Source organism: Anoplopoma fimbria, chromosome 1, assembly GCF_027596085.1.
Source record: "Anoplopoma fimbria isolate UVic2021 breed Golden Eagle Sablefish chromosome 1, Afim_UVic_2022, whole genome shotgun sequence".
NCBI classification, from domain to species: domain Eukaryota; kingdom Metazoa; phylum Chordata; class Actinopteri; order Perciformes; family Anoplopomatidae; genus Anoplopoma; species Anoplopoma fimbria.
In genome coordinates, this window is record NC_072449.1 from 7,294,088 (window position 1) to 7,316,417 (window position 22,330).

General features: G+C 43.1%; 1 protein-coding gene across 4 annotated transcripts in view; it reads left to right on the top strand.

Annotated features, from left to right (window-relative positions):
- The first annotated feature begins 8,036 nt into the window (after positions 1 to 8,036).
- ets1 (v-ets avian erythroblastosis virus E26 oncogene homolog 1) overlaps positions 8,037 to 22,330 on the top strand; it is a 37,981-nt gene continuing 23,687 nt past the window's right edge. For 2 of the 4 annotated variants that reach the window (XM_054599358.1, XM_054599372.1), the window contains exons 1-3: positions 8,037 to 8,122; positions 9,498 to 9,697; positions 12,823 to 12,970. In XM_054599358.1, the coding sequence (XP_054455333.1) occupies positions 9,629 to 9,697; positions 12,823 to 12,970 (217 nt within the window). In that variant the 5' untranslated portion in view covers positions 8,037 to 8,122; positions 9,498 to 9,628. Of the gene's footprint in view, positions 8,123 to 9,497; positions 9,698 to 12,822; positions 12,971 to 21,567; positions 22,062 to 22,330 lie in introns of those variants that run through there. The other 2 variants (XM_054599365.1, XM_054599380.1) reach the window with 2 other exon arrangements.

Genomic DNA, 22,330 nt, shown 5'->3' on the forward strand with positions numbered 1-22,330 from the left:
AGACAAACGCAACTGTATGTGAGGCTTTGCAACACAGTTTTTTAAGTTTCATCTTCCATCCACAGACACCAAGCAGAGCGGGTGAGAAATCTGAATGGTGACAGGCCCAGATTTCATGTTGAGGAAGAAAACCCAGCTTGCTGCTAAGAAGAGAGAGAAAGAAGACGAGAATGAGAAAATGAGAGAATGGTGTGGGTGTGAGGTGAGAGCATGGCAGTGGTGTGTCGACAATCGGGCGGTTAGAGAGAGGCTGAGGCTAGTGTACGGGAGAAAAAGAAAGTGTGTTAGCACAAGGTTGTTTTACAGAGAGGGCTTCTGAGAAGGAAAGAGAGGATGCAGAGAAGGAAATGAAGTGGAGGTTTAGGGGCAAAAAAAAGAGAAACAGCCTGTTTCCTCCATGAAAATCCATGGCACAATGTGGACTTAACATCCTTGAACCATCAACTAAGCTCTAAAAATAACCCCTGTTTCTGCACAGTAAGAGGTGGGAGTGGGAGTAGGGGTGAGTGAAGTGTGGGTGAGTGCGGGCGGCTGGCGGTTGGAAATGAGAACCGGCGCATGAGGCTGGGAGTGAAAAGTTGGAGAGAAACAACCAAGAAAAAAACCTGCCAGACGGTGGTGATCTGAGACGGGCCAGAGATAACGTGGCTTCTTGTGCGTGTGTGTGAGAGAGAGAGAGAGAGAGAGAGAGAGAGAGAGATGGAGGGAGATAGAGAGTGGGAGTAAGAGAGTGATAATGGAGTAGAGAGATCCCCAATCTGGAACTTTCCCTTCTGCCTCTTTTTGAACTTTAAATCAAATTTGATGGAGCCTTGAAATGGGTGTTCACCTGCTGACATAGTTATAAGCAATTTGCCGCAGTTACTAGTTATTGCAGATTCAGATTTTTATTACAAAACATATGATGCTACATGGTGCTCTCAGACAACGACACAGGATGTTACTGTACCAGGGTCAGTGCTGCTCACGTACACTTTGACGTGGCAGTGCAGACTATGAATTCACCTGATGACGATAAATTCAGGTTTACGGCCTCCATCCTCCCTACTCGTCCTGCTGAAGTTGCATTTCTGTCTCAGGACGGCCTGCCTCCTTTAACCCAGAGACACTATGACTTTTTAAAGGATAAAGTCAGAGATGTTTTCGAGCCAAAATACTCTCCGCCTTTACCCCAAATGTGAATGCAGTGCAATAAAATACAGAGAACACTCATCTTATAGAACAGAAACCTTCCCCAGCTGTAACCACAATGCACCAGGAGGTGATATATTCTGAAACTTTGTTGCCAGTTTGGACCCACGCTTACAGTCAAAAATTCATGGGAAGTCTGCAAAGAACTGTGAGGAAGCATAGCATCCAACCACTGCAATTTCTCCACACACTATTCCCTCTGAACACATAGCAATAACTCATCCTAAACCTACTGATGACAAACTCCAGAATCAGACTCTTTGTCTCCATTGTGAGCAAGGATTTTCCAAATTCTCAAGTAAGACTTCCCAGACACTTGATGGACTTTGTTCTGAATTCTTTTTATAAGCAGTTACTTCTTTCTCGTTATGTGAAAACAGGGTTTATTTTGTGTGAGCGGGAGGAAATATCAAGTTTAGAAGTTAATGTATTTTCAGTGTTGACGTAGTAAGGGACGGCTGTGGCGTAGTGGAGAGCAAGGTAGTTCTCCAATCAGAGGGTCGGTGGTTCGATACCCGGCTTCGGCAGTCGATGTGTCCTTGGGCAAGACACTTAACCCCAAGTTGCTCCTGAAGGCTTGCCATCGGTGGACTGGATGTTGCATGAATGTTAGTTAGAGTCTGATGGTGGCACCTTGCATGGTAGCCTGTCATCAGTGTGTGAATGGGTGAATGATATGTAATATACTACTGATTGTAAGTTGCTTTGGATAAAAGCGTCTGCTAAATGACTGTAATGTAATGTAAGTTATTCACATATTTATTATTTTCACCAGCAACTTTAAAACAGTCCCCCTAGCTTCTGATTGGTTATTTCAGTCACATGTGAGTTACAAACCAGGAAGTGTTATTACGAAGCAGTTGAGAACAAGCAAGAGCAGCCCAATTTTGTCCTACCTTGGCTATACTTCTGATAAACCGGCAAAGTTACACAGCTACCAGTTGCATTCAACTATTGAGGATGGGTGCCACTGAGCAAACTTACCACATCTGCGGATTTGTTGTAAGTGGAATTACACCATAAACTGACAGTGTTAAGTAAACTTCTGTTTGTTAGTTAAATGGTGACATATAATGGCATTACAAGGCTTTAAAAGACACAGAATAACACGTGTGTAGCATATGCTCGTAGTGCAATCTAATCAAAGTGCCATTTATAGTGAAAATACAAATGCCTGCTACTTGTAGATAAGACAAATCATCCTGCCTGTGCACAGATTGTTTCATTCTCCAGATGTTTGAGACAGGGATGTATCTCTGTTAGATTATTCTGACAGATTCTGCTCAGAATACAGGTAATACGTATACCTTGGTCAAATAAATATATTTTTTTTGATTTGTTTCATCAGCTCCAGGTTGGTTGGGCCTAACACATCATGGCAGCACAGCATACTGTTTAATACAGAAAAGTGCACTCAGCTAATTTTCTTTAGTTTTATTCAAACTTGTTGTTACTTCTTTGTCACCTGGGTGGGTCAATACAACAAGGCATAACATGTGTTTTAATATACTATATATATATATATATATCTAGGTGTGGTGGTAGGGAGGTGATGTAATGAAGTATTTCAGACCAGACACAGGACACAAGACAGACTGTGTTGAGAACCAGCCACTGACAAGCAGCTCCTTCTTCCCTCTCGTCACCCTGATAAGCCGTCCTCTGCTGCCTGAACCCCACACACCTCATCACAGGCCGGCTGGACTGAACAAAGCCGACAGGTCTACTAGCGCGCTGATGTCGTTATCAGTGTGAACACATCGGTGATGTAGTGGAGCTAATGATGCCTCTTTCTCACAACAAGTGACCAGGGAAATACAGAAATACCACAAGGGCCTCAACCAGGGCTGTAGCTTCTTCTCACATGAGATGAACTCGTATCAATGAGCTGTCGTTATACCGGGTCGAGTGTGTAAGAGGTAGTATAGTGACTGTGTTACACTTATTATGTCCTCTTTCTGTGTTTCCACTTTCCGCGTTGATCATTACATTTAAATCTAATGACTCTGCAAGAAGAGGGTAAAGGTTAGCTAAAATGGCCGTAGCAGTTTTAATGAATATTAATGAGAATGCCAGTTGTCTGAGTTAAGTCTTTATAATTTTGTCCAGACCGAGTCACTTACATCCCTAGTTGGGGCGCAAAGCAAAACATCTCGACCCCCCTCATCGTGTCAGTTTCTATTTTTCCTCGTTGCTATCAACACTTTGTTTCTGGCATGTTCTCTCTCTCTCTCTCTCTCTCTCTCTCTCTCTCTCTCTCTCTCTCTCGCTGTCCTCCATGTCTTTCTCCCCCCCCCCCCCATCTGTCTCACTGATTGCTCTCCCTCTACTTGCCTCCGAGGCCTGCCCCTCCTCTCCCGCTCCAGCCTTCTCTCACTTCTCTAATGAGAGCGTGTGTTACACAGGCATTCAGAAAACCCTCCTCTGCTAATTACATGACAAGCATCTCGATCTGGAGCGCTAATGAAGAGGAATAGCGAGCGGGAGACGCCACTGGAGTGGTGGTGATGGTGTGTGTGTGTGTGTGTGTGTGTGTGTGTGTGTGTGTGTGTGTGTGTGTGTGTGTGTGTGTGTGTGTGTGCTGGGGGAGGGGGTCAAGCTGGCCACTGGGTGGGGTGTTTGTGTGTGTGTGTGTGTGTGTGTTGGAAGGGGGAGGAGGAGGGGGTGGTGGTGGTGGGGGGGGTGTATTCTGGCACCAGGCCAGCAGCTTATCAACCGGGGCATGTTGGACCCAGCATCTCGTTCTCTCCCTCCCTCCTCGTCCTGCTTTTTCCTTTCATCTTACGACACTCATCTTTTCTCCTCCTCATAAAAGATCAGCGTAAGGGCGTTGTTTCGCCAAGCAACGTTAACTTTACACTCATTAAGGATGGTATGAGGTTTGAGAAGGACGCTGTTCTGTTGTCAGTCTTTGAAGTGTGATGCAGAAACACACGCAAATACATGTTCTGTCACTGCTAACTGTCCTTTTTTTTGTCCCTTTTTTTGCTGTGCCGGCTTTTTCGGGGTGGATAAAATGCTCTAAAGTGTAAGTTTCAATCGCACAGTCAGTTGGTCATAGGCTTGCTATTAAGTAAATACAACATTGACTGACAATAGCAGCGATACATGCACACATGTATAGCCTACAGATAAACCCACACACAAGAGGAGACGGAACAGGAAAAGGGGAGAGAGAGAGAGAGAGCGACCTAGGCAGAAGTCCAGCGACCCAGCATGTGGTTTGGAGGAACTTGTTCTGTCAAGAGGGACACATCGGAACAGAAGATCGCTGTCCCGTACCATCCCTGGTGAAACGCTTGAGAAACACAAACCATCTGGAGGCTATGGCGCTCACTCTCGACCCATCGAATATTGAGGATGTTTGTCTGATTTACAGAGCCTATTTAGAACTGTTTGGACAACTTGGCTGAAGGATTGGTGCTTTAATTAAAGATAATATCAAAAGCTAATATTGCCCCCGAGACCTTTGCCTCACAGTCAACAGTGCAACAAAGTCGCGGCTCTGTGGGTGAGGGCGAGAGTCTTAAACCGCGTACACATCGAAATGAATCTAGTCAGGCTCGACACAAAGGCCTCTCCATGTTCTTTATTTCACTGAGGTGACTGCCCCATGTTTCCCCCCACTTTCTCTCTGCCGATGCCAATAGCAACGCAGGCTTTTCCAGTCCCAAGCCCACCGCGGTGATGGCATATTGATACTGTCATAAAATATGACATCCTCACTTTATTCATTAGAACAGCGCTTTAATCTAAAAATATCATGGGCAGGGAATAAAACAGAGTTTTCAGCGGCACATAGATTAGGCCTGTGCTTCTCTCACTGAGCGCCACAGCTCGGAAACAAGGCCCGAAATAGATGTTCTTCTCATAAAGGGCTCCTTCTTTGTAGTCGGCGTACAGCAACAACATCTGCAGGGCAGTTTCTATGGGGGGAACAGATTCGGGCAGGGTATCAAAGAGAGAGGCGATCTCCTGTGAGAAGCGGTGGGCGGAGGACTTCCATATTCTTTCTTTCTTTTTTCTTTTTTCTTCTTTTTTTTTTTTTTTTTACACTCTTTTGCTCTTTCCCTCTGTCTCTTGCTTCCAAAAATCTGTAGCAATCAGGATGATGCTAATAAAAGACCATTAATATCACCTGTCAGCGCTATCTTTGGAAGTTCCAAAAAGAGAATATGAGACAAAAGGATTCACAGTCTGGAGCTGCTCACCGAGATGCAGGAAGCCAGTGGAGGAAAGACAGCAGTATGGTTTTTGGTGTGCTGATTTAAAAAATTAAAAAATAAATAAAGTATTAGGATGACAGGAATCAATCAATATCCAAAGACAACACGAGGACAACACGACAGTCCGAGTTATTATTACTGATGTGTCATCTACAAAACCTTCTTTAATTAATGTCTCAAAGTATATTTGCTCGGACAAAGTATAGTTTCCAATTGTTTATCTTTATTTAGTGTTTCCTTGGAGATGTTACAGTCATTTTAAATTCGGGGGTTTGAATTCAGCTGTGCATTGTGGGATGGTTCCTTCTGAACAGATGGTAAGGATAAGGAACATGACCCCTACATGACTCCACATACTGTATATTCCAGAGTAGAGAATGAACCTGTCATGAAGCCTTTCTGTCACCTCTCAGAGTCAAACGGTCAAGATTTTAAACTCATGGTGCTTTTAGGTGCAGGAATGTGGCGGCATTTGAACGCTGTCAACTATGACTCAAATAAAGTATGGAGAATAATTTGTTGGAGCCTTATTTGAAAGATTTCAGATATCCAGAAAGAGTTGGACCCATATCGGTTCAACACAGAGCTGATGTAGATACAAGAGCACTGTAAGACTTCACTAGGCGAGTGATGGTGAGGGCCATAAACTCCCGCAGATCCCTTTGACTAATGGCTTTTTACGGGCGGTGATGGCAGGGCGCTCACTATCTGTTTAATGCAAAACATGAGCGCAAGCCAGCGTACAGACGGAGGCTCTGATCGGAAAAAGGTGGTGCCATTATGGGGAGGTGAAAGGCGAAGGGGGCAACGTGATGATAGTGGCTTCATGCGGAGCAGAAGTGTATCGAGGGCCTCGCCTTTGAACCGGTGAGCCGGCTAATTGAAACAGCATTGGCAGAAGATCTGGATCGCATTCATCCCCCTGCTTTTATTCAATTTGGTCCCATCGCAGGGGTGTGTCCCGGGCTTTTTTTTTTTTTCTCCCCACATGGCAATAAGTCATACCATCGCCTTTTGCCCTCGACGTGTTGCCCATCTGTGTCCCCTGGGGGCTCTGGTGTGCTGAGGCCCACATAACAGAGGGATGAAGACGAGGTCTTGAGAAAATGCAGGCTGCCTGCCACTGAGCCCCTTATGGTACTTCTTCACGCCTCTCACCTTGGACTTGACCCCCCTACCTCAGTTCTTCACACACACACACACACACACACGCACACACACATCCTTACCACAAGACTTCTAAGATTTACTGTTAAGAGCAGCGGCTGTCAGGGGGATTGAACCGTGCACTTTCTAATTCAAACAAATGCTGCAATGGGGTCACGGAATTATCATGGAGTCGCAAGGTGTTTCAGATGACTCGCAAGTGTTGAGTGTTAGGCTGAGAGAGAGAGAGAGAGAGTGAGTGAGAGAGAGACATATGAAGAGAGAGGCCACACTGTGCTGTTATAGGTATAGCAATGCAGTGGAAAGCTCGCGAACCTGCAGCGTGGAAAATAAATAAACAAATAAAGCGATAAATAAAGCAAATAGATAAAGTTTTACACTTTTACCTGGTTATCACCAAACTCTATCAGCAGGTGGATGCAGATCTTGCGTTGTACCAAGGGGGGGGGGACTTCTCATTTCGCAGAAGAGTAGTCAACGTTTCTGTCACAGCTTTAATCGGTGTCCCACATGCATCGGCTGATGGTTGAGGTTAGGAGTTACGAGTTGGAGGGCGATATGATAGTCAGTGATGTACAGTAAATAAATATTCAAGAAGCAGATGCATCTCATGTGCGTTCTGGCAAGACCTGAGACAAATTGACTTCTTCAAATGGTTGGTTTAAGTCTTGCTTGATGCCAGATTTCAGAGGTTCATCATGCAGGGACAAGGAGATTCTTACCAGCATATTTAAAATATTAGGGCTTGTCTGGAAAAAATAAAAAAGATTGACACACATGTCCAAAAATGGCAAACTGGTGTTTTAAAAAAAGAAACCAAGCACAGATTTTGTTTTCAGTTGACAACATCACAGGAAGATCAGCCATTGTCATTATCATTACACCCACGCGCTGTGTGGTGTTTTCCTCCCTCTTTTCCTGCTGTTTTTCCCAGTAAGACTTTTTGGCTTTCTGTGATAGGAAAACAAAACCAACAAATAAACAAGCTTAAATCAAATTTATCTTAAATGAAAACAACCACTATCATTGAAACATGAACAAAAACAAAAACAAAAACCAAGAATAAAACGTTGATCTAGATTATTTAAGGGAATGATGAGCATAACAATCAGTTGTTGCCTCGTTGACTTCATTATTTAACTTCCCCTGCAAAGCACTAAATAAACTTACTAGCTGATACTGGACACATACACATCCCCCCCACAGGATTTTGGGGGATATCAAAGCAAAAGTGGATGTTAGGCTGGAAAACTTTAGTCCCCACTTAACCCATTATTGATCAGCTCAAGCTCTCATGTCCACACCTGTACTGTGGCTGCTTGGATCCACATCTGGAGGTAAAGTCCAGAGACTGTACTCGGAGAGGAGAACGGAATTTGGAGAGGATCACCGTATGATTGAGGGAGGGACTAGAAGTGTGTGTGCATCATATTCCTTCCTCTGTGGGACTGGCTGCCGAGCAGGTACAGCATCTCTGCAGTCCACCGCTCAGCTGTCACACTCCAGCACCGCACAGGGAACTTCTCACACCGCAGTCGGTAAGTGCAAAGTTTTTTATTGCACCAATATTAACTGTAATACAACTGATGAGACGAGAGGGTGTGCACTGTTATCGTGCGCTCCTTTGATGCATCATAGTGAAAGTGTTGCCTTTTTTTTTTTTTTTTTTTTTAAAGTTTCTGTTTTCTCCCGTCAGGAATTCTCATAATGCGTGCAGCGCGTTTTTTTTTTTTTTTTTTTTTTTTTTTTTTTTTCATAATTGAGATGCGCCGTTTTCATCTCTCTGCTTATTTATATATATTTTTTTATTTTTTTCTTGCGACCTTGCAGCAGCGATCAAAACGCCACTAAAAAGTAAAGTTGCATGCATTTATCTTTTTTTTTTTTTTTTTTTTTTTTTTTAAATGAACTTTACTGCAATATTATTTCATTTCCCGTGGGAAAAAAAAACTGCCTTCAAAAAGATCACTCAAAATATACAATGTATAAGTAGGATCTATTTATATACCAAAAAAAAATGAATAATTGGGGTTATATGAATGCTTAGCTCTTTTATTTAGAATTGATTTCATTTTTTTTCTCTAACCCTGACATTTAAGTAGAAGTCTCAAGGTAGTGCATGCACTTGAATGCCAGAACTGATTTGCACATTATTCACTTTGTGTATGGGGTACTTTCTGTTTCTATTCTGGAAACAAGAGCTTCTGAATCTTTTTGAGCTGATGAACATCTGCAAGCATTGAGCAGTGGCGCATCTTCCCCTCAGTCTGTCAGCAGCTGCCACAAACTGGATTTGCCAAATTGCTTAACATATGAATGTGAGGAGGATGGGACCTGCCACTGCCCATATACGCCATTCCTCTTCTAATGTAATCCTTCAGCTCAGTTCCCAGTCTCTTTTGTTGATGCTGCTTCAAGTAAACCATGTTGAGTGATAATCAAACTGTGTAGGAGGGGAGGAAGGAGAGGAAGGGGAAGGAAAAAGAGGAGGAGAAAGAGGAGGAGGAAGAGGTGAGGCAGATGAGAAGAAGAAGAGGAGGAGGCAGTTTTTGCATAAGGAGAAGGGAGTGAGGGAAGAGATGGGGTTGACAAGTCTCTTGATAGATGGGTTAGCTTCAGTTAAAAACCTTTTTTTTTTTCCCCCACATAAAAATCATCAGCGTTCGCTTTAAAAGAAATACATCAACACTGCTGTGAGCCCTATCACCTAAATCAGATAAAGATTGTATATGATGACATGTTTTACCCAAACTGCAGTTCTAAACTGTAGCGCTGATGTTGCAGGTTATTGAAACCCAGCTCTAATGTCTCACTCTCCCCCCCTTCTTTCTCTTTTTGGCCCCGTTCCTCTCCCTGCTATTCTCTCTACTCTCCCTCACACACCTACACACCTACACACACACATACACATAGTACATACCACACACACACTTGCACACAAAGTGTAAACAGCTTGTGATAGATAGGTCGCTGCACCCTGCCCCGTCTGTTTGCAGTGTTGATCCCTTCAGCAGGCCCTGCTTCTCCTGTCCGCAGCGTCCGTGATGAGTTACTACATGGATCCAGTTTCTTCCTACCCGGCTCTTCACCCCTGTGACCGTCTGGGCGCAATGGTAAGACCTCCCTCGTAAATTACCACCGTGTTAAAGGCTGCCCCGGCTACCTGCCACACAGCCGGCCAGGAATGAGCGTTCTTCTGTGTGTGTGTGCGTCTGTGTGTGTGTGTGTGTGTGTGTGTGTGTTTTAACTGTAGTGCAGGAATGTGTGCAGGAGCATATGAGCCGTATGTGTGTTAGCAACTCTGGATTCCATCACCTCACAGGAACACAGTCTATCTTAACTTTTTTTCCTGTTGAGTTCAGTCCACCAGAGTTGCGCTAATAGTGCCTGTAATCTGTACATGCTGTTCCATATGATTTCGTTAAAAGTTATGAAACAGAGCCTATTGCAAAGGCTGTGAAATCGCCCTTATGAACTGCTCCGTGTTGCGTAACCCACCGCGCACCAAGATGCACTTCTCTTTAGCAAGTAATTTTGTAAATATTGAGACCTGCAGGCCTCCAACCTTGCCACTAACCAATCAAATTGGAGTCAGTCCATCCCCACTGAATAACACTTTTCTCAGCTAAGCCACCCGCACAGTGCTTCTGCAACAGTCTGTTTGCAAGAACACCAAGGCTCCTAACGCTTTCCAAATGAGCCAGCCGAATACAGAGTCAGAGACAGTGGCAGCCGGGAACATTGGGATTCCTGTCAGATGAGCATTTGAAGGGTGAAGGCCAAGGAGCGGCAAAATAAATGCCTCCATTTGTATGCAGAGCGCCGGCACATTAGGATAAGAGACTGGGGTTATATGCAAATGGCAACCCCACCCTGGCCTGATGGAAAACATAGAAGGATACAGCTCCCTGCGTCCTAATTGGCTCAGGTGGTGGGGGTTGCCTTTGAAATTGAGACTACTGTATACCGGGGCAGACTTGGGCAAAAGGTGAACCTGGATCACCTAGCTCTATTCTCCTGCATTTACATGAATTATAAGCAAACAGCAGCAGGACCTGATGTGTTTTATTTTTCTGTGTTTTGTGATTGACAGTCTCTTATGCTTCACAAAGAATGTAAGCAGAGAACAGAGGGGGGGAATCAGGGTTTTTAAGCAGCCAAGTAGCAATTAAAAAAAGAAAATGCCAGGAGCCACTTTCACTACAAAGGTGATCTTTGTTTAAAATAAATTATACAGCGCAGCGTGAGGCCTCGCTACTGAAGCACCTGTAACATAAGCAACACATTTTGATCAGAGGATTCTTTCCTGACAGCTTTTGTTTGGAATGGCATGCAGTCGGACAGAATTTGGAGGGAATTTCAGCACACTATGTGTTAAATAGGGAGTGATTTGACTTTTTTTTATGGCAGGTGGTTAAATTTGTGACTGCCAAAGAAGCGATAACAATAACGACAGCTCACTTCAATAAAGATCCTAAGCAGTTAGAGTGAGCCAAACTACATCATATGAGAGCAATGTTATTGATTACACCTGTGCTTTTCATTCCACCTGTCTGCTACTTTTAGACACTGCAGCTTCTACTTATTAGGGGGCTAAAATCACGTGTAATTAAACAAATGGATGATGAATACGTACAAGTATCCAAATATTCATGTGGCATTGCATGAGAACAGTCAAGTCACAGACGTCAGAATCAAAAAATGGTATCATATTCATTGTTTTTATATATTTTATGTAGGTTTTATGTTCGCATATTGCAGAACTGATTTCAAACTAATGCAGCTTTCTATAAATATATGTTCAGTTCACAAATATTTGGCCTGTAAATAAACTAATGGGTGAATGCGCTAAATATATCTTGGCTGCAGAAGTGTGGAAGACCATGCTGGTGTCTGTGTTTTGCTTTTTTCACTATAGAAGAACAGAAGGAGAAACAAACTCACAACAGCAACAAAAAGGAAAAAGAAAAATCAAGCCCATAAAATAATATAAATTACAGATTATAGATGAAAGTTGAATTATGTCAGTATGATTCAAATATCTGTCATTTATGGACTGGAGATACATACGAAAATGGACAATACAGAACATTTCTAAAGTGTAGTATTTATACTATTACTAAATGAAAATGACTGTATTTTCCAAATTGTATATAAACCTTTCCATTGAAAGTTATTCTTCACTTGAACTGACTAAATAGTATTATGGTGTCGATGTTATCATGTCAGTCTCTCTGGTCTAATCCATAAATCATCCATGTGACTCCCTCCATGCCTATCTAACCCCCCCCCCCCTTGCTGACTGGGCTGATAGGAGAAGTCAGCGTCCCACGCAAACCACTACAGAAACTCCTTTGCCATCCATAAAGCTGGCCGGCTACTGATAAAAGCTGCAGTGCTTAAACAGGAGCTGCTTATCAGATCGGCAGTCAGTGTGTCAGTTACAAATATGACATATAGTATATGACAGTCTAACATCAATAAGACTAACTGAAGCATTGATTTTAGAGTCTTTCTGCATGTTACAAATATGACATTATCAAGCCTTGCTTTTAAATCTTAAAAACTTTTGTGAAAAGTGCATATACTCTATAGCAGATATAGCATTACCAAGACTTTATATCATTATTCATAATGTTATTAAAAAAATAGCCTGTATTAAACATGGTAAGTTAAAAGCAGCACAAGTTATCTACAGATACACTCTTGTGAGAAAAAAGCCAATCCCCTGTTCACATCACTTTCAAACAGGAGCGTCCAACAATATCTCTTTGAGTTTCTTGTTTGTTGTCAAATGAAGGCTTTGATATGCTAAAAATGGCAAAGTGGCTATCTTCCTCCGTACTATCTCTTGTATCCACAAAGATTTTTCATATCTCTCCTGGCTCTGCTGTCAAGTGCTGACTTTAGACTTCCCTTTTGGTGCAACCTCTTATGTGAACATTTCTGTGATAAGCGGGATAAATCAACAAGGCAAAAGATAAACTGAATGAGTCAAATTTAGCCGCAGCGGTTATCTGTGCGAGAAAACAATGAAAAAAAAAAAGTCATCAAAATCCAAGGTTAAGCTGTCGGCCAAAGCTAAAGATTGATCAGTTGTTCTCAATTTAGCGAGTTGAAGCAGATAAAAACAAGCACACAGCAGCAAATCCTCTGTTCAATAATATGCAGAATGCGTCTAATTCATGGCGCCGAAGTTCTCTTAGGCTAAACCGTACTGTGTGTCGTTTGTCTCCAGAGGCATGGTGGAGGGGTGGCATTGGGACCTCAGACCCACCTCCCAGGTGTGGTTCACCCTCAGCAGCAGTACTACCCATCACAGCCCCTTTACTTCCAGGACATACCCCTGCAGGAGGTTCCCAACGGACACGACCTCTGCCCTACAGGTAAGACAAGGACACAAACAGTCTGACCTCAAATGCGCTACGAGGAAAAATGCGTATTCCATCATCGTTAATACATACAAGTATCCTGTATTTGTTAAGATTTATAAGTGTTATTCTGCAAAAATAAAAGAATGCACAATCTCCCCTTCTTTTTCATTCATACTCCTCATGCTTCAACATTTAATGATAAGATAATATTCAATAGTTCATTGTGAATAAACAGCTTGAAGCAAACAAATTACTCTGTGTTAACTGGAATGCTAAATGGGCAATCATTCACACTCAAGCATTCATATCTGGGATGTTGACGCACACATTTAAACTTCCTCATTTAGTTGTTTTAGAACACACACACACACACACACACACACACACACACACACACACACACACACACACACACACACACACACACACACACACACACACACACAGTCTCAACTTGGCGGGAGGGATGTTGGTGATGCTGACCCTGAGGGCAATGCCTTTACCAGATACCCCTTCTCTCCTTCTATTTCTCTCTCTCTGTCTCTCTCCCTCTTTTCTTTTGAGGACAACCAAATGCTGTGCATTTTTCTTCTTCCAATCCTCTCTTTCTATTTTTTTCTTTCCGTTTTTTTTTTTCTTCATACGAGCTTTATTTTAAACTGGAACATTCCTTCCAGTGCGTTTCCCTGCGTTTGACTCTGGCCTCTTCTCGTCCTCAAAAGTGATTGATGCTGGCCGGACTGGGACGCATGCCACGGGAGTAGGGTAGGGTTGCTGGGGGGCACAAGCTTTCTTCCGTCACCTCCCTGAGCTGGATGCAGGGGGCAAGATAGGGGTCTAAAGGGCGGCCATCTTTTTCCCAAGCCTCTGGTTGGGTCCCTTGAGAGGTGGAGGGGGCCTGAGTGTGCATATGTGTGTGTGTGTGTGTGTGTGTGTGTGTGTGTGTGTGTGTGTGTGTGTGTGTGTGTGTGTGTATGAGAGGGAGTCAGGATTTGATGGGATTTGCTGATGTTTGTTGCCAGAGACACACTCCTTTGGAGCCCTCTCTTCATTGCTCCCAGCGCTAAACCGTTGACATAAACATTGCTGAGTGGAAAAAAATGACCGAGCGTTGACCTTTTTTTTTTCTTTCTCATCTCGCTCTTAAATCTTACGCTTTGCAGACCACAGGTCTAAGAGCATTCTAGCCACCTGGAGATGTTGTTAGAGTCATTTAGCTCTCATTGGTGGTGACATATAGAGCTACTGAGGTTTTTGTGCTACCATTATAAGGCGTTATGAGTCTGTGCTAACCTTAAAAGCAGCCAAATAACCTCTGCCACAGTCTCAAAGCCTGCAGCCGTTGCTTTGACTCATTTCTGACAAACTGAAAACACGGTTTCCCCTTGAATATTTTGCAGTTGCAATTTCAGAACACTCATTAAATTTGTATATAATTAGAGATTGGGACACAAACTATTTCAGCTATTTAAGCTTTCCCCTGCTGTGAAAATGATTTGGTAACTGGGAAATTTCTACTTTGAAGTAATATGTTTGTACCGTTCATCTTGTAACCAAGGAGGCTGTGGCAGTTTAATATCATTATTATTATTTGCCGTCTAACACGTGTTTTATGTAACACATCAGGACACATATTAGTCAATCACATGAGCGTATACTGGAACACCATGATCTAATGATTTCACAATAGGGTTACACCAAGGTTATGCTGTTTTATGAAGGTTTCGAAAGTTTCACTGTCATCAGCAACAATACGTTCATGGAAACAAATAGTGAAAATACAAACTATGCTATATTCCTTGAACCTGCAATACCTGAGCAAACAGTTACGTATTTTCACATCCAGCAGTTATCATTCATCATTCTTTCATGGGGAGTCGTGTTTCAGGCAATCTGGCGAATGCAAGTCCAGTATTTACTCTCTTTTAGCTCTGTTTTTGGCCTCTACCAACTCCTGAGGGAAACATCTGGCTCTTTAACTGCTAAATTCTCCACTATGTTCACTAGGTAGTTGGTAACTATTTATGTGTGCTGAGCAGGTGGTCCACAATGGGTTTTGTAGTGTTTTTTTTGCTGAAAACAGCTGCCTGCTGCTGGCGAAAATAATAAAGCTAAAACAATGAGCTGGTAAAAAACAAAGTGTGTAGTGTAAAGCTTCGTAAAAACCGAAGGGAGCAGCAGATTCAGGTGATAATCAGTATGAGAAACCCCTTTCACATTGCCACATTTTTATTTGATATATTTCTGACATTAAAGACATCATAGCCACTTTAAATTTTCTGTAAAACCAGACTAAAATAGAAATTCTAACAAAATAAATCAGCCATTTCAAAATACTTTACCGGCAAAGTAGTTACGAGGAGATTAAGATGTCATAAAGATAAAAACTTGTTAGCACGACTTGTAAATACTTTTTTTCTCTCTAAGTTGTATCCACTGTCTTGGAAATGGGGGTTGATATATTTTATTTAACTTTTAAAGTGGGTAAGTTATTCGATTTTACAACTCAAGTCACTTCTTTGAGAATGGATTGGGTGCTTGTGTGAGAAAGACATAGTGCAGAGCAGATGTTAGGCGGGGATGTTGGATGTAAAAGGACCATTGCATGTTTGGCCCAGAGCCCAATGTCACACACACTGCTTCCTGACAACAGCCATGCCATGCTGATGTTTACACTAACCCAGCTCTACTCTTCACTATCCAACATTCAAACCACGGGGCCTGTTCTAAACTCCCATTATAGAAATCACTATCTCTCCATGTGTGTGTGTGTGTGTGTGTGTGTGTGTGTGTGTGTGTGTGTGTGTGTGTGTGTGTGTGTGTGTGTGTGTGTGTGTGTGTGTGGAAAAAAACTGATTGATTGTGTATTTCGAGTACGATCTCATTGAAATCCAGGCACAGAAATCACACACATGCATACACACTCCACCAACATCCTGCAGTGATGCGCACTTCACATATTCATTCATTAAATTCACACCCTGCACTCTGGTGTGTATTGTATTACAGCATCCTCCCATTCAGTAAAGCAGGCACACACACACACACACACACACACACACACACACACACACACACACACACACACACACACACACACACACACACACACACACACACACACACACACACACACACACACACACACACACACACACACGCGCACGCACACTCCCAGGCACTCATGGGTTCACTGTACATTTAAACATGCCCTCCCATTTAGTACACACAGACACAGCTGTGATCTGGCACTCAGGGACCATTGGCCTGTGTTTTATTTGATGTGATTTGACAGCTGGACAGTTGGAAGAGGAGGGGAACGGGGTGGGAAGCAAAGGAGAGTGGGCGGAATACAGTTTGTGGAGAGAAGACGGATAAAGAGAGGGATAAGTCACAGGACTGAGACTGGGGTTGGTGGGAGGAGAGGAGAAGAGGGGAGGAGGATCTGGGATGTGGAGCCTTTAAGGGGGGAGGTCAGGGGGGGGCTTCGCCTCTGATGAGGGGCACGTCCTCACGGGCGCAGGCCCATTTTTTATTTCAAAAGTAAACAGGCAGCCTGCGGGGGTCTGGGGGGTTATGGGAAAGGAGGAAACAGTGATGCTAATCAGGCCGGCGCACACTTCCCCCTCGAACAATAAAACAAAACAAGAGTGGAAAACACGGAAAAGCGACAGACAACTGTGGAGGAATGGGCTGCACGGCTGCCATGGTCCTAGATTTGAACTGCATAGTGGGATGACAGTTCTGAGGCAAGAGGTGTTAGTCAATAAACAAAGGAAAAAGGTTATCGGTTGCAACGACACTGCAGATTTGTAGATGTTGAACTATTTTTAGCAATCTGAACTATTTGAGTTTCCACATCAGACTTCTGAGAAGCGGTTGCATTGCGCATTGAAATCGGCATTTACAGTAGAATCACTCTGAAATTTCTACCCCAAAACTCAAAGCACTGCTTTCCGGAACTATAGCAAAATCATCTCAAAGAATAATTTCCGGTTCGAAAACTTTTCCATTTGATGAGTCATTTATTGGGGTTTTTTTCAAAATAATTGCAAAAGTGGTGTCTTAACGTTAGGGAAACACTGCTTTTTTTATGTTAATATCATGAAAACGTAACTTATATCTGCATTTTAAGGTTTTACGGTTTCCCTTTTGAATGACAAATACAAACTATACTGACTAAAAAGACAGACTTTTCTCTCAGGCAGGCACTGAATGTACGTGCTCATTGACCGTTGGCTGTACTATTTTTGGTGCAAGGCAATGCAAGTATTAGTGTTGTAAGTTCCTCTTGATAGCGCAGTGACTAATTACAAACTACTTCAGTTGGAGAACATGCAGTTCTTAAACACATAAAATCACTGACGGCTGATGATGCAACAGATGCCAGCTCATCAGGAAAGGTGGCGCCTTAATGAATCCTAAGAGAGACCTCCCATTGTTTAAATGTTTATGTCGTGAGCTCAGCACTAGTCACACAATGTTAGCTACAATGAGTGTTACCGGTAATGGTAAGAGTGAATACCTCTTACTGTGTCTCATAATGTGCGTTCATTGTTGAAGCAAGTCCATCCTATAGTAGGTGAAGGTAAATTATTCCCTATTATCACTCAAATATAAAGAACATTCAACAGTTAAGAACATACACCAAGCAGCAGTTGTATTACCACAGCCAGATCTTTATCTTTTCAGAGTGTACAGCTCTTTTGAGTGTCGCTATTGTGTACTTTGTAATGTACAACCTTCATTTATTTAATGAGAAATGAATTAAAATCCCAGACTGATGTATTTTCCCCTCAGCTCCAGGGACTAGTGGAGCTTTATCTGAGAGCGTGGTGGTGGTAACAGAGAGGAGGGAGGGCAAGACGAGAAGAGGGAGGTCTGGGAGGCAGAGAGACTCGGAGGGGGGTGGGGATAATTGAATTATCTGCACAATGGAGTGATGGGGGGCACGTGGTGCCGCTAATGGAGGAAGAGATGTCCTTTTTAGCGAAGCTAATTGTTCAGAAAAGAGCTGAGCCTTTGTTCAGGGAGGCCCTGCGACTTTGCACTTACACGCACACAATTTAGTCGAGCGTGCACACTCACACAGACACACACACTCTCTGCCACACACACACACACACACACACACACACACACACACACACACACACACACACACACACACACACACACACACACACACACACACATACACGCACAGATGTGTTTTTATGACTTTTGGAAACATTACATTCATTTACTGGAGATTTACCCTAACCAGCCTAATCCTAACCCTAGCTGTTACCCTAACCTTCACCTAAACCTAACCTTAAACCAAGTCATCTCCCTAAAATGTGATGATTTACATCATTGAGACATGCAATTGTCCATTTTTGTCCCGGGAAAAAAGGGAGTCCCCACAATGTGACTATGTAATCTGATTTATGTCCCCACATCATGGGTAAAACATGCGCGCGCACACACACACACACACACACACACACACACACACACACACACACACACACACACACACACACACACACACACACACACACACACACACACACACACACACACACACACACACACACACACACACACCCAGAGGGATACACCACTCCTGTCCCAGCTAACCCTCTGATCTCAGCAGGAGTGCATTCAGCCTGTGGCAACTTCAGACAGTATCCACCACAGATTGAGCTGAGACTGAGCTTCTAGACATAGACCACAAGGACCCCACTGTTTTACTGTTTTACTGTCTGCTGTCTCTTTCTGTCTGTGTGTGTGTGTGTGTGTGTGTGTGTGTCCATCACCCATCTGAGTGTGTGCTTTAGTGTCTGTAAATGAGATTGGTTACACGCTAAATGCTGTCCATCCATGCAACACACCAAATCTGTCAGGCCTTACCCATTGTCTGAGAGGTTTCACACTTTGTCCTTGCTAAGTCAATCTAAATACTCTTATGACTTGGTGCTGGGGCACCGACATCAAAGACAAATATCACTTGACAGCTGTATGGATTGCTCTAAATCGAATAACCTTTCAGTTAACTCTGTGAAAAGTAGCAGGTGCAACGGCTACATCTAGACAGGCTGACAACACAGATGTGCCAGCGACACACTCAGACAGCGAGCAGGAGAGAGAAAGCTGCTTTAGCGAGGGCTGCTATGCTGCAACGCAAAATGAGTAACTGTCAAAACCATGGCAACAGCATGAGCCAGGTGAGGGGAAAAGAGAGACTGGAACAAAAACTTGTTTGATATGTCCTCAAGTCTTCTGGTACACATGCAGGCGCATTGTTTTATGAGTGTGAGACATTTAACAATCCCTTTGTCTAAATAGGAAATTACGCAGTTTGTTTCAACAATACTTGGTTGTTTTTTTTAGGTTGATATTGTGCAATACTTTGACACAAACTGTTCCTACAGTTGACAATCAAGATTACTATGGAGATAAACCGAATGTTTAATATTTAAACATTCTTTTATGGAAACCATTTTCCTCATGTCAGTGTCCTGTTCATAAAAAAATGTTTTTGTCTGTAAGGTCATTGTACAAAAGGCTGTCTAAGGGCCATGGAGATGGTCATTGCTCTGAGGAACAGATCAGTAACACAATGTTCTGAGACACCAGAACAGAATATATATTCTGATGTTTTTATGGAAACAGGAATTTACAGCAACAATGATTTTCTGGCAGGAAAGGGTTATCAGTTCGACTATGCAGTATTTAAAAATATTGCTGTAAAGAAGGGAAGACGGGCACAAGAAAAAACCCAGTCTGAAGTGGCCTACAGTGATGACAGGCCAGATATTAGTCAGCAACGCCATTAAACCCCTAATGGCTGCCCTTAGGCACAAAAGGACCCGGGCTGTCCTTTTAAGAACAGATACGAGGGAGTTCATTAACAGAAAACAAAGAGGTTCAGTCAGAGAGAGTGACTGACTGAGATGAAGTGAGAGGTACTGTTCCCCAGTATCCCCAGTAATTTCCATTCTTCTCCTCCATCACCCCCCTCTACTTTGCCCCTGGTGAGGCAGCTCCTCTCACCACAGAACCCACCAGCACTCTTCCCAGACGAGGCTCCTATCAGGCCAATGAAACTTGATCCGGGGCTGCTAATGGAGCCGGTGAAGTACCACCGGTTGAAAAATCCATGTGTGATCAATATCCCTGGCTCCCCAGCCTCCATGCATACATGCGTACAGTATACAGGCAGAGGTATCATATTGATGTGCATCATAGGTTGTGCCATATGACTCACTAAACAAGATATGATGTGGCTGTATCTATGGAAAAAGAGGGCTGGTGCCTTTAGAGAAAACCATTTGCATTGTTTCATTAGCGATCAAAGATATGCACTAACCTTTCAGCATTGCTTGCTGGAGATCAATTCCGTGCACTTGTTTAAAAGCAGCAGGTTCCAGAGGAGTGGGAATTACTATTATAATCTGTTATTACAGTGTTTTGTTGCAACGGGAGGTGAGCAGCATTGGTTTGATCAGAGTGCAGTCTTGCTGTGGCTAAAAAGCTCAATATTTTTCTTGTATTTGTTTTTTTCCAGTGGCAGAACAAATTCCTGATTCAATTTCCAGTAAGGCATGGCCATTGTTCCTGATTACTGTAGATAAGAAAGCACAAAGTATAGAACAAGCAATACAAACTGAGAATTAGAACAGACAGTTCGCCTTGTTCAAACTGAATTTCCAACGATGATCTTTTCAAGAGACACAGTTCGATTGATTTTTGACATATATCGTATATATCTGATTTTCATTCAAGAATATTTTGTAAACATAATAATAACCCCTATTTGTTACTAATAACGAATACAGCTGTGTAAAGAAAGAAAAAAGAAAAAAAAGACATGGTTGTTTCTTTAATTGATCAGTACAAGGTGAACAGGAAATACTGTGAGGTGTTTATGAGGGTGAGTTACAAGTTATGAGGAAGCCTGGACGAATATAGGACACAGACAGGCCGGACTCCCCTTTTAGTTAACGGTCCTCCACACATAAACCAGGCTACAGCTAAACCGTTCGGAGCTATTTTAAGATCTAAAACCATTTCAAAAGACATATTGCCCTCTATAAATATCTCCATGCAGTTTTTTGCCCCCCCTATAGTATGATTCTATCCATAAAGTACAATTGAATTCAGGGACCCTTTTATCTTTTCATGATTTTTAAAAAAAAACTTGATTGTTTTTATTTGTAAGCATAAAAGTATGGAGCTTTTGAATGATCACTTTTGGGAAGTAACGTGTTGAAGCATCACACCACAGCTCATTTTCTCAGCAGCTCTCACATCTCCAGAGTGTTTCCTCATCCCCGTAAAAACGCGAGCAAATTGCGGGAACATGTAGACTCCCAACCGCGTCTGATGACGTGAAGGGAGGAGGAGGAGGAGGGGGTCTTGGTACTAGTAGGTTCTCACAGAGAGGCGCGGGGGAGGTGGTGGTGCCTGTGTGTGCGTGTATATATGTATGTGTGTGTGAGTGTGTGTGTGTGTGTGTGTGTGTGTGTGTGTGTGTGTGTGTGTGTGTGTGTGTGTGTGTGTGGGGGGGGGGTCATTCTAATTGAATTGTGAATCAACTGGCAAGTGAGCCCCGATAACACCGCCCCCTTCAGCTGTCGTCGCACTCCGGCTCTCTTCGCAATGCATGCAACGCCCACCGCCAGAGATAGAGAGGAAGAAGTGAGTGAGTGTGTAAGAACGAGGAAAAGAGGGGAGTGTGTGTACATGTACCGGAGAGGTAAAGAGGAAAAAGAGAAAGAAGATAAGTGTAGGAGCAAAAGAAAACTGAAGCCTTTTTTTTCTTCTTTCTTTAGTGTGAGAGAGAAAGAAAGAAAGAAAGAAAGAAAGAAAAATAATAATAATACTACTAATAATAACAACCAGCTAGTAGAATTAAACCGGAGCGCAAAAGGAAGAGAACATTTCCACCTCTTTTCTTTTTCTTTTTTTTAATTCTTTTTTTTATCCTGAGCGTGTTTTTCTTTTTTTTTTGGAGACGGACGCGGCGTTAACCCAAGGCACACTGATCTGATGGTCATGACGGCAGCTGTCGATATGAAACCGACGTTAACAATCATAAAGGCTGAAAAAATGGACGGTGAGTAGTCTGCTGTACAACTCTTCTGTGAGCGCCTGACAGTTAACAGGAGACCCACCACGGTCCTCCCGAGCGGCTCCCCCCGGTTAACGGTGCCGGGGCTGCCGGCGGATTACGCGCATGTTGACATCGGTCATTCTCGGTCGGGGACATGAAGTCCTGAACGCATGTGTCAGTGTGAAGACGTTGTCGGTTGCTCAATATTGGACAACACGCAACACTTAAATGCAATCACGCCTGAGGCTCTACAGTCATGCATATACTACACA